This window comes from Solanum lycopersicum, chromosome 9 (genome assembly GCF_036512215.1).
Source record: "Solanum lycopersicum chromosome 9, SLM_r2.1".
Taxonomy (NCBI): Eukaryota; Viridiplantae; Streptophyta; class Magnoliopsida; order Solanales; family Solanaceae; genus Solanum; species Solanum lycopersicum.
The window spans coordinates 25,589,232-25,607,769 of NC_090808.1; the positions used below are offsets into that span (position 1 = coordinate 25,589,232).

The following is an 18,538-nucleotide window of genomic DNA, read 5'->3' on the forward strand; positions in this document are numbered from 1 at the left end:
TGAATTTCTTCAATTGTAATGTGAGAAATTTCATATCGATGTAAATATAAATGATTTGTAAGCTTATATATAGTACTATTAAGTTATATAGTTTAATATAGAATATCAAAACATTAATTTTGAAATCGAGTACAATAATTATTTTCTACACAATGAATATACGTACTAGATCTGTATATGTTCAATATAACTGGAGATAATAACTTTGCAGAAACATAAATAACAAAGTTTAAAACATGCAACAAAAAACAACAATTTATATCATAAGAATAAATTGAGGAGCATAAAAAAAACATACCAAGATATGTACAAATGCAATGAAATCGAAAGAAAAAAATCGAGTCCAATTTATGCACAATGTCTCCTTTAAACTATTCACATCCAATACCAGAGGTTTAATGAATTACATCCTCTCATATGGAACGATTTTATTCAAAAACTTTTTAATACAAAATAGTGGTGTTAGTAAGTCATTTAATATGAGCAAAATACATGAATATTTAATTTTGTGGAAGTAGATGAAGAATATCAGAATTTTTGTTGCTTTAAAAATAGAGAAAAAAAGTATTTCTAGTAAGACACTCAACAGAAGCAAAGTACACAAATTTGAATTTTACGAAAGTAAAAGAAAAAAATTAAAATTTTTGTTGTTTTAAAATAAGAGGAAATCCCACTATTTATAAATAACAAAGGGTAGTGTGAACAAATTTTTATTGTGCCTTATTAGAAAAGTTAAAATTATTTGGAATAGTTACAACTTTTCATAACGTCAAAACTCTTTATTAAAATTCTAACTTTTCATAACATCAAAACTCTTCATTAAATTCACAACTTTTGAAAAAAAGGCACAACTTTTGATAAAAATGGCAACTCTTTAATAAGTCAAATTTTTTCATAAAAGTCACAACTTTTCATAAAACTCGCAACTTTTCATTAAAGTCACAACTTTTTTATAAAGTCACATTGTTTTATGAAAGAGGAAGACCAATTTTGTATATAAATATATTAAAAGCACATTCTTATTTGTGATGGCGCCACGCAGGCGATCTTAGGGTTCTCTTTTATATAAATATATGATATATGACATGATAGGAAAATAATTATTTAATAAATACCCGATAGTTAAATAACTATAGTTACAAATAACTCTAAATCTCCATGAAAAGAGTCAAAAATAGGTCTAGTGCTCAAAACGACCTAATAAATCATTAAACCAATATTATCTATAGGCACGAGGTGCTACACAAACTATTTAATAGAGGACATGGGTAGTGAATTTTGCATAACTAAATGACATTTTATTATACTTATCCATATAATTAAAGACCATTTTACACTTATCGGTCTAATATTTGCACAGCTAAAAGCAATAACCTAGTTACAAATAACTCAAAATCTCCATGAAAAGAGTCAACATTAGGTCTAGAGCTCAAAAAGACCTAATGAATCATTACACCAATATTGTCTATAGGCACGAGGTGCTACACAAACTATTAATAGAGGACAGGGGTAGTGAATTTTGCATAATTAAACGACATTTTATTCTACTTATCCGTATAATTAGAGGTCATTTTATACTTATCGGTCTAATATATGCACGGTTAAAAGAAAGAGAAAACAACATAGTTAGACCTCTTTTTTTTGGTAAATACAAATAAGACGGGAGAAGAGCTATCCGAAGCAAATGAGTAAGTGAAGGTACTTATAGAATATAGACATTCAAGTACTTGTAGAATATAGACATTCAACAAATAACTGCTTCTTGAAGGCAGTATGAAATAAGAAAGCATGCTGTGCTTGAACTTACATTATTCATATGCTAGTAAACAATGAAACATTAGATCCTTTTTAGATTCTGAAGTGTGCTCAAGGCACGCGACACTCGGCAATGTTCCAGATCTCTTTTGCATATTGAGAAATTGTACGGTCACTACTAAATTTGCCACTCCCACAAGTGCTCAGTATAGACATCTTTATCCATCTTTTCCTGTCCCTGTCAACGTAAACCACACAAAACCTCAGTATTCATGTAACTACATATTTTACAATGAATTGGAAGTTCCTTACCAAAACTTCTGATGCACAACATAAATACACCCTCTTATAAGTAAAACAAGTCATAGCAGCTTTAGCTGGGCGTCAAACTGCGCATTATAATTATAATAACTGAAATCATTCATCATTGGTATGGAATGTCAATCTCTGAAGAAACATTATGGATTGTCAAGAGGCTACCAAAAATGTCAGAACAAACTCAATGTATCACCAGAAATGAGCCTTGAGATACAGTGCCAAACCTATTCAAAGAAATTATTGTTTTATTTTCAATTTTCCCAGCTTTTTCAATAGCTTGTTTGCTCTGACTCGATTTAAATGAATGAAAGCAATACGCATATACTCCCTCTGTTTAAAAAAATGACCTCCTTTCTTTTTTAGTTTGTCAAAAAGAAAGACCTTTCTTTTTTTTTATAACATTTTAATTTCAACTTTCCACATGACATGTTTAAGGCCACAAGATTAAAGAGCGGTTTTGCACATTTCACATAACCTTAATTTAAGACCACAAGATTCAAAAGTCTCATTTATTTTGTTAAATTTCGTGCCCAGTCAAACTAGGTCATTCTTTTTTAAACGGATTGATTATGAAGTTTACTTCATAAAAAGGCAAGCACCAGAAGGGCAATCCAGTTCCATAAAATAATAACTTTAAGCAGTGACATTTTGTTGGAACCAAACAGTACAAGTTAGTAAAGTAGAATGTCTTACTTGTAAGCTTCATCAACCCTTGCCTGAGCATCCATGTAGCTCGAAAAATCATGACCAACAAGAAAATAGTCTCCGCGACCATATCCCGAGTTCCCTTCTAGTGATTCAAGTAGGGGATTATAATCATACGTCCCAAAAGCTCCAGACCTAATAAATTGTTTCGCCTCTCCAAACCGAGGATCAGGTTTGAACTGCATATAAGAATGAGAAAACAAGTTACCAGTACTACTTTGTCTGATGGGAACAAATGAGTGTATTCTAGTCTACATGGGGTAAAATAGTATTTCGACTGCAGTAAGCTAATCTAGTAGACAACAGATTTGACATCATTCCTATGTATTTTAGGCTGGTCAAACCATAAGATACTTCCATGAGGAGAGCTTTGACTAGTAATGTTCCATGCGACTTAATTTGAGGGCTTCCATAGATTTCTATCATGAGAGGAAGTAAGTCAGTCATATCACTACATCATTTTTCTTTGACCTACTAATTTTAAAAGTCAAACTAGGACTGAAACTGAGAGGACCTACTGTCAAAGTAACCTATTTTCCCAATTTTATGTGTTGAACTTTCCTTTTTACTCTGTCTGTAATAGAATGTCATCTTTCTAATTAAAATTTCTATTTTATCTTTAAATGAAATGATTTATAGCCACACAAATATCTAAGGCTTATATAAGATCACAAGCTCCAATAGTATTTCTTTAATTCTTAAACTGTGTACCCAGTTGGAGGAAGTATTAGTTACAAAGATCTCTACAGAAAATGATAATTATCCTTAACCGCACATTAAATCTCAGCAAAACAACAATCGGTGCCATGGCCTGTGATAAACTAAGAATTCTACGATATGATAATTTGGAACCAAACAGTCAAGGAAAAATTACTTCTCACACTTAAAAATCCATGACACGTGGCAAAGTGAGTAGGCTAATCAGGTGACGAGTTTTAAATTAGCAGCAGGGCAATGAAAATAAGATACGTCAAATGTTAATAGATATATTCAGAAATATGGCTGTCTTATCAACTTTCAATGTAGAGTAAATACTATATATCTGTAGAACAATACCAGTCCATTCTCTCGATCTTTGCGCAGTTGAGGAACCTCATCAGCTGTTGCACCAAAAAGAAAGAAGTTATCTTCTCCAATTTCCTCCCTAATTTCCACATTAGCCCCATCTAGTGTCCCAATGATAAGGCATCCATTAAGGGCAAATTTCATGTTGCTTGTTCCACTTGCTTCCATGCCTGCAGTACTGATGTGTTGTGATAGCTCACTTCCCGGAATAAGCATCTCTGCCACAGATACATTATAGTTGGGAACAAAAACCACCTGGAAAAATCAGCCAACCTCCTGTTAGGCCAAAAAACGTACTGACAAATGCATGCTAATAATGTCGCATTACACTGAAATTAGACGACAACATCCACATTTAAGCGTGAATCCGAATCTTAAAGATGCGACTCTGCATCAAAGTTAAATTTTTTTGTTTAGTTTAATCTTATTTCATACTAGATCTTTGAAAAGATGAATAGCATCGAATAAATACTATACTGAAGTATCACTTATAGATGAAATAAGGAGACTACAAGAAAGTAGGACTTGTATTAATTTCTTTTCTATTAAATGACTGCAATTAAAATCCTTCTACCCTTTCAGATTTTCTCTTTCCTCCTCTACCCCCAAATGTATACAGAAGTCCAAATATACATGCTCCACAAATATGACAATTTAATTTGATGTGTTGGTTAAAGATCCACCAGATTTTACCTTTCATATAGCAAATAACTAACGACAACAACCAATTCTATTCAAATTAGTTAGTGCTCCAACAGTTTATATATATCTAGCCCCTGATCATGACCATTTTAACTTCTAAACAGAGGAAGTTAAATATATGAAGAAAAAAACATTTTCTAAACTAGTCCTCGGCTGGGTAACAAGAATAAAATAAGAGAGAAGGGCAATTTAACCCTCAACTTTGGTTTATAGTTCACATCTACCCTCCGCTTCACTTTGCGTCCAAATATGCCCTTGCCTTCAACAGAGTAGATATATTCACCCCAACCCTAACGGAGATTCAAGTCGCATAGGACCCAGCACTTGAAATTGCCAATTGAATTGAAATATCCCATATTTTTTTAACTAACCCCCTTTTTATTTGACCCAAACCCTACTTCTTATTTATTAAGCTATGAGACTACCACTACTGTACGCAGATCGTCATTGACTTAATGGCAAGTTATAGCAGAAATTGGCCAATCCAGCATAGCAATCATATAAGCTGTGTATAAAATAAGTATTTCCTACTTAAAATAGGAATAGGAATAGGAATAAGAATAAGAATAGAATTTCTAATTGGAAAAGGATTCAAATGTAGTGTCTATAAATAGGGTCTCAATGTAAAATTTAGATACACAATTAAATAATATTTTTTCTCATATATTTCTCAGATGGTATCAGAGCATTGGTGAGAACTTCAAGTCACCGGTGTCGAGTTCCGGTGACGACGGTGGGACTGATTTGCGTCATTTTTTTCGTTCTAAAGGTGTTGCGCAAAAGACAACACCGTCACCAAGCTAGGGAAGCTCAAGCGATCAAACCCCAACTAGACCCACTGGAAAATACCCCTCACGCGCCCCCATGCGTCGGTCAGAGGTGGGAATTTTTCGGCGAGATCTGTTCACGCGCCTGCGCGTGAGTGGTTCTCCGATTACTTTTTTCGAGAATTTTTTTCTGTTGGGGTCGCCCAGTATTTCTAACCAGAACCCGACCATTTTTCTCCAAATCCGATCACTGAAATTAGGGTTCCGGTGATTTTGGGGCAGTTCATGGCAAGATTCTGGCGAAATCAAAATTTTTCAGGCCACTATGGGCATATTCCAATATTTTCAGACTAGTATAGCACTTCCGGCGTACATACCAGTATATGGAGAATAGACGAGGGAAAGAACGTTTTGAAAAACCTCGATCCAGGTGTAGTCATTGTCATAAACCTGGACACACTCCTGACATTTGTTATATTTTGCATGGTCCACCACCCAGTTATGATCCCGTTGTTCTAAAGGAATATAGAGAGGTTTTTCGGCATCGTGCAAATAAACAAACGTCTCCACAAGTAGTTTCGGTTGCACACCTCATGTTTCTGTTGCGGGTAATTCTTTTACTTGTGCGTCACAGTCTAGCACTCTTGGATCATGGGTCATAGATTCACGGGCTTCTGATCATATCTCTAGTAATAATCACTTTTGTCTGATATTGTTTATTCACAATCTCTTCCAGCTATTACTTTAGCCAATAAGATCCAATCAAAACCAAAAGGGGTTGGAAAAGCCAAACCCTTATCTTTTGTCACCTTAGACTCTGTTATTTATGTCCCTGGTTCTCCTTTTAATCTAGCATCGGTTAGTCGTTAGTTTCATTGATGATTATTCGAGATGTACTTGGGTTTGCTTAATGAAAGATCGTTCCGAGTTATTTTCTATATTCAAAGGTTTCTTTGCTGAAATACAAAATCTTTGGTGTTTCTATTTGTACTTTCGTAGTGATAATGCCTTAGAATACTTATCATCCCAGTTTCAGGAATTTATGTCTCACCACAGAATTATTTACCAAACATCTTGTCCATACACTCAACAAAATGGTATCGCAGAAAGAAAGAATAGGCATCTCATAGAGACTGCTCGCACTCTCCTTATTGGATCCCATGTTCCATTGCGTTTTTTGGGCGGTGCTGTCCTTTCAACTTGTTATTTAATTTATAGTATGCCCTCTTCTTCTATTCAAAATCAGGTTCCACATTCCATACTGTTTGCTCAATCACATCTCTATCCTATCCCCCTTGTGTCTTTGGGAGCACATGCTTCGTTCATATAGCCCTAGGGAAAGATAAATTAACTCCCCGTGCCCTCAAATGTATCTTTCTTGGTTACTCTAGGGTTCAAAAAGGGTATCGTTGTTATTCACATGATCTTCATCAATACCTTATGTCCGTTGATGTTACATTTTTTGAGTCTCAGCCTTATTATACATCTTCTGATCATTTTGATGTATCTATGGTCTTACCCTTACCTCAAGTTTTACCTGTGCCAACCTTTGAAGAATCTACAGTTACTTCTACATCTCCGGTTGTAGTGCCACCACTACTAACTTATCATCGTCGTCCTCGTCCATCCCTAGTCCTAGATGATTCATATCATGCGCCAGACCCTGCTTCTACTGCGGACTTGCCTCCTCCTAGCCAACCACTTGCACTTCAAAAAGGTATACGATCCACTCGAAATACTAACCCAAATTAAACCTTCTTAAGTTATCATCGTCTATCATCACCCCATTATGCCTTTGTGTCGTCTTTGTCCTCTATTTCCATCCCTAAAACTACAGATGAGACACTTTCTCATTCTGGATGGAGACAAGCTATGGTTGATGAGATGTCTGCTTTGCATAAAAGTGGTACTTGGGAGCTTGTTTCCCTTCCTGCAGGTAAATCTACGGTTGGTTGTCGTTGGGTTTACGCAGTCAAAATTAGCCCAGACGGTCAGGTTGATCGACTTAAGGCTCGCCTTGTTGCCAAAGGATATACTCAGATATTTGGGCTAGATTATACTGACACTTTCGCTCTTGTGGATAAAATAGCATATGTCCGCCTTTTTTATCTATGGTTGTCGTTCGTCATAGGCCTCTTCATCAATTGGACATTAAGAATGCTTTTCTCCATGGTGAACTTGAGGAAGAAGTCTATATGGAGCAACCACCTGGTTTTGTTGCTAAGGGAGAGTCTAGTAGCCTTATATGTCGATTGTGTAGGTTACTCTATGGTCTGAAACAATCTCCTCGAGCTTGGTTTGTGAAGTTCAATACAGTTCTTCAGCAGTTTGGCATGACTCGTAGTGGAGCTGATCACTCGGTATTTTATCGACATTCTGCACAAAGTCGATGTATCTATTTGGTTGTTTACGTTGATGATATTGTTATCACCGGTAATGATCAAGATGGTATCACGGATTTGAAGCAACATCTCTTTAAGCATTTCCAGACTAAAGACCTTGGCAGATTGAAGTATTTTCTAGGTATTGAGGTTGCTCAATCTAGTTCAGATATAGTTATTTCCCAACGCAAGTGTGCCCTGGACATTCTTAAAGAAACAGGAATGATGGGATGTAGACCTATTGACACCCCTATGGATCCCAATGTTAAACTCGTTCCAGGACAGGGGAGCCATCTAGTAATCCTGAAAGGTATAGACGGCTCGTTGGAAAGTTGAATTATCTAACAGTTGCTAGACTTGACGTCTCTTTTCCTGTGAGTGTTGTAAGTCAATTTATGACTTCTCCTTGTCAAAGTCATTGGGAAGCAGTGGTTCGTAGTCTGCGATATATAAAGTCAGCTCCTGGGAAAGGACTACTCGTTGAAAATCAAGGCCATGAGCATATCATTGGATATACAGACGTTGATTGGGAAGGATCACCCTCTCACAGATGTTCGACATCCGAATATTGTGTTTTTGAAGGAGGTAATTTGGTGTCGTGGAAGAGTAAGAAACAGAATGTGGTTGCTCAATCTAGGGTGGAATCAAAATATCGAGCAATGGCGACAGCAACTTGTGAGCTAGTTTGGATCAAACAGTTAGTGGGAGAACTAAAATTTGACAAAATTGATCAGATGAAACTCGTATGTGTAATCAAGCGGCTCTTCATATCGCATCAAATCCAGTGTTCCATGAAAGGACTAAGCACATTGAGATTGACTGTCACTTTGTCAGAGAAAAAAAATACTCTCAGGAGATATTGTTTCAAAATTTGTGAAGTCAAATGATCAACTTGCATATATCTTCACCATGTCCCTCATAGGTGCTCGTATTAATTACATTTGTAACAAGCTAGGTACATATGATTTGTATGCACCAGCTTGAGAGGGAGTGTTAGAATAAAATAAGTATTTCCTACTTAAAATAGGAATATGAATAAGAATAAGAATAAGAATAGGATTCCTAGTAGGAAAAGGAATCTACTGTAGTGTCTATAAATAGGGTCTCAACGTAAAATTTAGATACACAATTCAATAATATTTTTCCCCATATATTTCTCACAAGCCGTATCAAAACATATTCAAGAACAATGAAGCTGGAAAGATAGTGCTGACAATCTAGAACCCAAGGTCTAATACTGCAAAGGATTTCTATAAACAACTTATAAGGTACGGCATTAAATTGCCAAGACTAAACAGGTATCCTTTTTCAATCAAAACATAGCACAAATTTGTAGTCACATGACAGCAACTGGATAGTCCAGCATCAGTAATCAAATGAGCCAATTCGCAACATATTCAAGAACGATAAAGCTGGAAAGATTGTGCTGACAATCTAGAACACTTTTAGCAAGAAGAAGGCGTTTTACCGACACAGGATAATGAAATCAGCGATTTTAGTTAATCAATTTGTTGAGTTTTTACATTATCTAAATCTTCATTCAAGATATTTTGGTGTTTTTTTGTTGTGTTTTGACGACTGACAAACATTGTACAACTGACAATCTATGCACAAGGAAAATGCACAAAAAGAAGTAAAAGCACCAGGTCCTTCTTAGCAGAGGTCCAAAAGGAATTGGTGAAGCTGGCAACACTACAGAGGAATTGCTGAGATAACTTGTTATTCAAACAAGAACTGATGATTCTTTCGTTTACGCAAGAAGAAGCTATTCCATGCACAAAAAAGAAAACATTGAAGAATTGGAATTAGCCTTCATCTATTCCACAAGAAACTAAACTTCAAGAGATGGAAAGTTACCAAAAGTGAACAAAAGGAATTAGCTTAGGAATATGGCTGACAAATCGAGCAAGGATTAGATTCTTGGGAAGTCTTCAACCAACTCTTGGTTGAATATGAAGAAACATGAATTGCTTTAATTCTTTATAAGCTAACCGTCAAAAAAGAGAGTACACATATATAAAGATAATCTATACGAGAGAGTCCTGAAGAGAAGAGTCAAGTGCTACAATAAGTACTATCATTATTGTTCTAAGTTGTGATCGTTACATTCTTGTGGTTCCAAAACTATATGCTTTTACATTCCTAGAGATTTGTGTAAGTACTGGTTTTATATTGAGTTGTAAAGGGATTTCTTAGACCGGATAGAGTCTTTGAAGAGCTGGAGAGTTGCCAACAATCATGGAGAATTATTGAGGATTGGGGTAGGAACTGTTAGAGTCAGTTCCTCAGGTGTACAAAGGAGTTATAACCTTAAAGGTTGTTCATCTTATAGCGGAGAGTTTGGGGAAATCCTTTTGGAGATAAGTCGTGGTTTTTGCTGCCCTTGACCAAGTTTTCCTGGTAAAAATCCTTGTTTTGATTTATTTTTTTCGCACTTCATCTCCTTGCGTTGTTGTTCAAAGAACTTGGTTCTTTCAGGCAGTTCGTCGCAACAAAAATAACAATGGTATCGGAGTGGGCTCTTTCAAAAAGAGTTAACACCTTGAAAGAATAAAGATAGTTGTACTTGCAAGAGTACAAGAAGAACAATCAACTACAAAGGCACAATGCTTCAATGGTGGCAGATGGAAAGTAATAAAGTCAGAAATCAACACCACAGAAGTCAAGGAGCTATGAGAAATGTTCAAAGATCCCCACGACTGCTCATGATAGAAGGATTCCCAAATAAAATGGACCAGACTCTGATGAAGAAGAACTGGCTCTTCTAGCAATAAAAGTCGAAAGGATAATCAGAAGGGGGCCCTTGAATAAATAAAAGAACCCAACCTACAAAGCAAAGATAGAGGGAACTCAAAATATATGTCATAAGTCGTAGAGTCATGACCACTCTACAAGAGACTCTCCTAACGAAGAACCTCAGCTAAGAAGAAGCCTAGTTAAAAAGGAAAGCGGGGAACAGGTCCCTAAAAGCATAATATTTGCAAGATGTTAAGTTCTAGCTACCAATAAAGAGCCAGCAGGCATGGACGAACCCTTAGGGGATGAAGCGGATAATGAAGAAGATCAGTCCCTACTATCCATGGAGGACTCTGACTTAGGAGAGAATTTGGCATTTATGATATCTGACATTTAGTGCCACTCTGACTCAGATTCTGAAGAGAATGATGCAAACCCAAAGGAGAAAAAGGGCAACAACATGTCGTATGTAGACAGTGTTTGTTCCATACATATGACATGAGACAAAGGAAATTTCATCTCACTAATGCCCTACCATGAAGGAAGAATAGGATTTGGCAACGGAAAGAAGGCAGATATAGTAGGAATCCGAAGATCTCATCCCATGCAACTGAAAGTGAGTACTGTGTCAAAGGCCAAAATCATAATCTACTGAGTGTCTCAGATGTGTGAAAAAGGTAGCCAGGTCCTATTTTCATCGGAAGATTGCCAAAGACTGGGAAATGGTTCTCAAAGGAAGAAGACACAAAAAATGTCTTCATAACTTTTATCATGGGTCCACCCCAGAATATAGATATAAGTGGACGTGCACATGAGACAGACTCATTAATATGACATAAGAGACTTGGGTATGCAAGTTTCTCACTGTTCAACAACACTGATATCAAAAGAATACATATCACCCTAAGTGCTTACATAGCATAGAGAACCAAAATATAATAAATTCAACCAAATCCAAATGTTAAGACCGAGTAGATACTAAATAATAATTTATACATTCTTGTTTCTTAAACCCCAATTTTAATGTAGATAATGACTGAACAAAAAATCAGCAAAAGCAGATCCAAATTTCTGTAACAAATTTAATTTGTATTATTATTATTGTTGGTTTGGACATTTTTCAAAGCATTTCGAGACAAGTACTGGATCATTTAAAATGGTATATATGGATGGATGTTCTCAAGGTATTCTAACTTTGCAAATTGTAAATTGCTATTTTGTATATCAAAAATTTTTAGACTATGCAATTATTTGTTTTTTCTTATATATATACATGTGCTTCAAACTAGTAAGAATATAAACATCATCATTTTACACTCAATACACAATAAATGTGCAAGTTAAACACATTCAGTATCCTTAAAAGGAAATATCATCTGTAGAAGGTAATTTCAATTTTATCAACAAAAGAAATGTAATATTTGGTCAGAAAAGAATCTAAAGCTCTCCCTACTTAGTGGGGGGGGGGGGGGGACACAGAATTGGAAGGAGGGCATGTTATGAAGGAGAACTGGTAAAAGAGATTCAGAAAAACTACACACGCATACATTTACGATATCTCTTGAGATATATAGGAAAATTCTCAAACTTTAAAAGGTAAGAATTTTATTTTTGATTCAGTTTGGGTTTGCAGGCACCAGTCCTTAAACCAGTGCATACTTCTCATTAAACTGCTTACCTTCAAATAGTCATTGACGTCAGGGTCACTATTGACAACGTCGCCAACATCGGTCACGAGCTTGACAATTCGTTTTGCATTTGTGTATGTTGCAAATGCTTTTCCTCCAATCATGATTGTGCGAGGAGTCGTATTTTTCCTTTCTTCTGGGCTCATTCCCTATAGTAATGATACAGGTATAAGAATATCATTACTTTCTAAAAGACGGAATATCCCAATCTTGCATCATCTCGATAATCTCAAAATTTCATCATGTGCAGAAAGGAAACCACAAAAGTAGAAAAGTTAAAACTGAATATGATCGTTATATTTACTTGTTAGATCATTGCTGGCAGTGACAACAATCATGAATATTAATGCCGCTAACAAGGAGAAATAACAGAAAATGGAAATTTGGCAGTTTCACGCACCTTAAGCTTCTTGTATCTATAGATGACGCCCAGAATATTTAGGAGCTGTCTTTTGTATTCATGGATACGTTTGACTTGTATGTCAAAAAGGGTATTTGGACTGATGCTCAGACCTGTCACACGCAGTATATAGTGTGCCAAACGCTGCTTGTTCGCCATCTTGGCTGATTCCCATTCAGCATGGAGCTCTGAATTATCAGCAAACTTTGCAAAATGTATAGTCAATTGCGATATCATTACCCACGTGAAGGAAAACGTTAAATGTATGCAAGCTTTTACGATAAATGATATGTTACACACAAACACATAATATAAGATACCTCCCGAAGATTAGCAAGCAGTTCGAGGTTCGTCACCCATTGATCTGTTTTTAACCACTTGGTAATTATATGACTCAGCTCAGGACTACAAAACCGGATCCACCTACGAGGAGTTATACCATTGGTCTTATTCTGGAACTTGGTGGGCCATACAGAGACATAATCAGCAAATAACTCAGCCTTTAGGATGTCACTATGCAGCTGGGCAACACCATTTACCTGTAAAATATGGCTAACGGGGTTATGCTTCTCTTTTAAAATTCAACATGAACTTTGACAAGGAGGACCACTTTTCTATGGAAATTCTTATTTTTGTCCTACTAATGTGTAAGGATTTGAAGACTTTGACTGAGCATAAGTTATTCTTCAAGTTTTCATTAATCAAGATAAAAGAAATGCTATCAGCTTTTTCATACTTTTGAGTTGGCTAAACTGAAACATCACTAATGGCATGCAGCTCTGGGTTATGCATTGATAAAATAAAAGCGATGGGATTTTACAGAAGGTCTTCTATAAGTGGTTGACATTCTTTTTGTTTACATGTACTGAGATGCAGTTTGAAAAAAAAATCAAAGAACGTTCTCAATGAGATGAATCATTTTGATCAGAATTTATTTATTATATAATTGGCTTCAAACAGCTTTGCATGAAATGAATTATTCGTTCGAGAATCTGGATAAGTTTACTGGAGTTAACTTATCAAACACCTCCGGTGCATAGTATCTCTTACCGTATGTGAAGAGACAACACACAAGTTAGCCATATGCACAACAGGCTTTGTGGCATTGTGATCCAAAATGCGCATGCTATGCATCTTATTCTCAAGATCAGGTCTTTCTGACATTATTGTAGCAACAAACTGCAAGAAGTTTCAAAAATACCTTTGAAGTAAGCTATATTTTCAAATATGAAGAGATAAACTGGCTGGTTTTGTACCCGTTTGTCAATTTCTTCAATGATCTCCATATGTCTAGGAAGGAGCTTCCACATGACTGCCTGTGACCATTTTTCCAGTGCTTCAGGTAGGACAGTATGATTCGTATATGCAATTGTCCTGGGGACATAAAGCATCACATCATCCAATTCATAAATTTGCAAGATACGGTACCAAGACAAGCAAACAGAGGAACCATATCGATGTATTACTCAACACAGAGCACCTTACTAGGCAAAATAAGATTGTAAAACTCACTTAGTAGTGATATTCCAAGATTCACCCCACCCAAGTCCTTCATCATCCATTAGCAACCGCATCAGCTCTGGAATCGTAAGAGTTGGATGTGTGTCATTTAGTTGTATCGCAACCTTCTTGGGGAATTCAGACCACTGGTGAGCACCCTTTCCATCTTCTCTCTCTTTGAATCTGGCAATAATATCCTGGTTTTGATCCAATAGCCAGTTACATAATTAAGTAAAGAAGGTTATATTTCTGACATAACAGAACTACCAAATATCGCCAAATTCTAGGTCAAATTAAATGCTAATTACCTGGCTTTAGACATAATTTAAAGTTGATCAAAGGCATATATACCTATTAAGAACCTAAATAATTTGAAAAATAGGTTGAGGGGGTGGGGGGTTTCATGAAACTAGTTCAAATGGAGCTAAGCTTTTCTTTCGAAATTCAATAACATGACCGAAGAGCTCTTTTTTGCTCAAACCTACTGAATATTGAGGATGTTTGGGATTGAGGTGCAGCCAGTGGCTCCAGAAACAAGCAAGAAACTTCACTCAGAACTAATTAGTAGGAGGACAGATTCCAAGGCACAAGATCAACATAAAAATATAAGCCCGAGGAAAAAAAATGCTCATTAGTATCATCAAATTAGACTGACTTCCTAAATAAGAGAATGCCTTAAGATATGGTATTATACGGAACAGGTGCAGAAGAGAGAAAAGGAAACTATAAAACCTGAAGTGATGCACTGCACAGAAAAAATTGCTGTTTTAGCCGTAAGAGTTTTCCATTCTCTGTAGCATCCCCTGGGTAAAGAACAGCACAAATCTGCATGGACAAAATTTAAACCACTCATCTCTTGAACATGGAAAGTGAGTGTCGATTCAAAGTAAAGTGTTTCTATCTCCGGGTTAGCCTTACAATATTGAACCTAATAATTTAACTCCCCTACTAAGGAAAAATAGAACAGGTAGAGCTGTAAAGTTCTCACAACAAACCTGCTGAGCCCTAGAATGAAGCTGTGCAGCAGCATCATACTGTCCATCATTAAACAGAAACAAGTTGAAATCCTCAGAGCTTGCTTTGGCTTCCCAGAGACGAAGACTATTGGTGTTTTTAGTTTTGTATCCTGGAATGGGCACATCATATGCAAGAGCCTGTACGACCTCTCCACCAACCCATTTTCGCCTACGACAAATTTTATGAACAATTGAGTTTGAATTTGAGAGCATTGTGGCTTCAAAAAATTCAATTTGACATGTTTGTTTCTTTAAATATACTTTTTTAAAAAGAAGTGTGTTTCTTTAAATAATTTACCACATATATAGTTTGTTTAGTACTTACGAGCCAGAAGGGAGGACTTCAACATGACCAAAAAACCTGATAGGAAAGACAACATCATGCCTTACAATTTCCCAGGGACTAAATTTCTGCATAGTACACAACCAAGTTTGATTACTAGCATCAAATCATCATGGTATTTAACAAACACATTTATATGAAATCAGACCTCCAACCAATCTTCAGGAACTTCTTCTTGGCCAGCCTTCGTGATAAGCTGCTTAAAAAGTCCATATCTGTACCTCAAGCCATAACCCCATGCGGGAAGGTTCAATGTGGCCATGGAATCAAGAAAGCATGAAGCGAGCCTTCCTAAACCACCATTTCCTAGTGCTGCATCTTTTTCCTATAAATAAACGATAAATTATAGAAAGCAAAATAATGTAGCATCAGTTTCTGGTGGCACTAACAGAAATAAGCCTATTGAGGTGTCTCAACTTCCATTTCATAAATAGCCAACCAAATAGAAGGTTAGATAATTGTTGATTGATTACTATGAGAAATAGAAAATGGAGATAGCAGTAGAGAGTGATGTAGTGGACAAATCACAAGACAAAACATAAGTAAATAGTAATATGGTAGGAATACCTATAGCAGATTGAAGAGAGAGTATAAAAGAGTATTGAAGTCGCAGTTAATAAATACCTGGTCAACGACCTCCTCAAGGTCCTGACCCAGTTTGTTTAAAGCATGAGCATATGCGTTGTGGATGTCTAAGTTTCCAATTGCATTTGTCAAAGCTCGCCCCTGGAGATACTCCATTGATAAGTAGTATGTTTGCTTTGGATTAAGTTTGTGATAATGAAGATAGGTGTCATTCCATTGCTGCAAAGGAAAGAGAGACATTGTAATGAAATGTATGAATAAAGTTTCTCAATTTCACAATACAAAACTCACTTTGATCAAGCGATCACGAACACTGTCAGCAGTAGCAGCATAGTATGCTTGTAGTGGCTCAAAGTTGAAAGGAGAAAAATGAGGAGTATATTGAGCATGATACTTGATATTAGATGCAATGTCAGTAAGTGGTTCAGAAATAACTGCTGCTGAAACATCATTCGATTTTGCACCTTCACCTTCACCTTCCATGGAAAATAAACCTATACCACCAATCGATTTCAAACCGAATATAGATAGTGATGAAGTGTATAGAATATGCAAAGAGGATAGGTTATTAAAGGAGGATATTTTTCCCTTTTTTTATATTTATATATTAATAATAGAAAAAAGCTCTCACCCTTTTCCCGGGCGAAGATTAGATTATTAATAATAGTGTGTATTGATGAATGAGGGCAACATAAATAAATAAATATCTATTCGAGGAAGAAGGAGAAAGACAATGAGTCATTATCTTGATTTTTGGGCATAAATCATCGCCAACACATGGGGAATGAACGGAGGAGAAGAATTACAAAAATAACAATAATTGAATATACAGAGGAAGATTCAAACAAAGCGCCCCAAGTTGGGCATTTAATGAAAAAGCGCCGGGCACGAGTTCTATGCTGAATAAATAATCTCTCTTCTCTGAGCTAAGATTCAAAGTGATTTTTACATGTAGTACTAATTGTTCTTCTTGTTTGTAATATTGGTACATTTTTTGTCTTTTTTAAAATTTTTCTATTTTTTGCAATAATTTTATCTATAACCTATGTAAGAAAAGTTCAATCGTCATTTTATATATTTAGTAATTAGTAGAAATAATAACTTCATATCAAAATATGTGTGAAGAAAAACACTTTGTTTTGTTTAGTAGAAATTCCATTGCAGATAAAGTCGAGAGGTTCTATATGGAATGTACAATTTTTTCTTTTCCTCCAAAGTCATACGTTAAAATAATATTTCTAGTGAATAGATCTTATCATTTCTCTCAGATTAAATTATTATTTCTATTAAATATATAAAAAGATGATCGGACATTCTTTATATAAAATATTGACAAAAGTAATATAAAAAAATAAGCAAAATTTTAGGAGAGGACCAAAAGTGCACCAATATCGCAAACATGAGTGACTATTAGTGCTCCATGTGAAAATTTAAGGATCACTTTGAGTCTTAACCCAAAGATGAGGGGCTGTTTTGAGCCTTTCCTCTCCACACAACGCACAACTTCTCATTTTTTTTGTTTTCACCCTCATATTTAATTCCAACTGTTTCAATTTCCTTTACTTTTTTTAAGAATTTTTTATCAAACTAGACCATTATATAAAGCAATTTACTAAAATAATACATTTTTCTAAAATGTCACAAAACTAGTATTAATGTATTTCACACTAACGTTTTAGGGGATATTTTTTTAAAAAAAAGTTGACGGCTTTAGGTTGATATACGTTACTGTAAGTAACATTTTACTCCTAAAACGTTGTTTTGAGTAGCATTTTAGGAGTAAAACGTTACTATGAGTAACATATCAATCTAACACCGTCAACTTTTACAAAAAAAAAAAAATATACCCTAAAACGTTACTGTGAAACACCCTTATACTAGTTTTGTTAAATTATAGAAAAACATATTATTTTGGTAAATTGCTTTATATAATGACTTAATTTGGTCAAAACCTCTTTTTCTGGCAGTTCATTTTATTTGAATACATAAATACTATTTTAACAGATTTGTGAGTTTCTGTAAGATTTACATAACACGAATAAAATCAGACTTTGAATCTCAAGAAAAAAATACAATATCACAAAACAAAATATGTCTATAAGACCCTCAAAAATGAACTAAGGTAGCTAGACCCTCACATGTGCCTTAAAAGGTTAACACATGTTAATAAAGTGTTTTACAGCTTGTATAGCTGATTTGAAGAGGTTTGGAGGTCAAACGTCCAAGAACGACCAAGACATTTGAAAGTTATTCTTTAAGCATGCTAGTGTGCCCTAGTGTGTCTTTGAATGTTTTATGTATTGTTTAGTGCTTAAAATGATAGAATAGGACCCTAACATGTATATGACCGTATTAAGGGTCGAAACGTCCCAACACAACTCCCCAAGGACCACCGAAAGGGTCCTTGAGGGGGACCCAAAAGCTTGCAAAACACTGCCTTGGCAGTGTCAATTGGTGCCATGCAAACGACGCCCCGTGCATGGACCTACGTCCTGTCTATTGGTGGCGTTGCTCCACACCTAGACGTGGGGCTCAACCCCCAAATTATGAGCCTCAGTCAAAAATGACGGATGTGTA

General features: G+C 35.7%; 1 protein-coding gene and 1 long non-coding RNA gene across 3 annotated transcripts; both read right to left on the reverse strand.

Annotated features, from left to right (window-relative positions):
- Positions 1-1,685: 1,685 nt before the first annotated feature.
- Positions 1,686-16,884, reverse strand: LOC101244113 (alpha-glucan phosphorylase, H isozyme). Of its 2 annotated transcripts, XM_026033100.2 has the most exons (16): positions 16,593-16,884; positions 16,253-16,455; positions 16,001-16,180; positions 15,525-15,701; positions 15,359-15,444; positions 15,013-15,202; positions 14,750-14,842; positions 14,030-14,214; positions 13,774-13,891; positions 13,568-13,696; positions 12,838-13,056; positions 12,518-12,721; positions 12,108-12,266; positions 3,835-4,098; positions 2,767-2,957; positions 1,686-1,993 (listed from the first exon to the last, which is right to left on the reverse strand). In XM_026033100.2, the coding sequence occupies exons 2-16, from the start codon at positions 16,442-16,444 to the stop codon at positions 1,867-1,869; spliced, it is 2,514 nt and encodes an 837-aa protein (XP_025888885.1). In that variant the 5' UTR covers positions 16,445-16,455; positions 16,593-16,884; the 3' UTR covers positions 1,686-1,866. The 2 variants fall into 2 exon arrangements, with proteins under 2 accessions (XP_025888885.1, XP_004246972.1); XM_004246924.5 differs by having other exon boundaries at positions 16,253-16,594.
- Positions 1,997-2,297, reverse strand: LOC138338328 (uncharacterized). The gene is made up of 2 exons (XR_011211792.1): positions 2,236-2,297; positions 1,997-2,144 (listed from the first exon to the last, which is right to left on the reverse strand). It is a non-coding gene; the product is annotated as an uncharacterized lncRNA (long non-coding RNA).
- Positions 16,885-18,538: the final 1,654 nt, after the last annotated feature.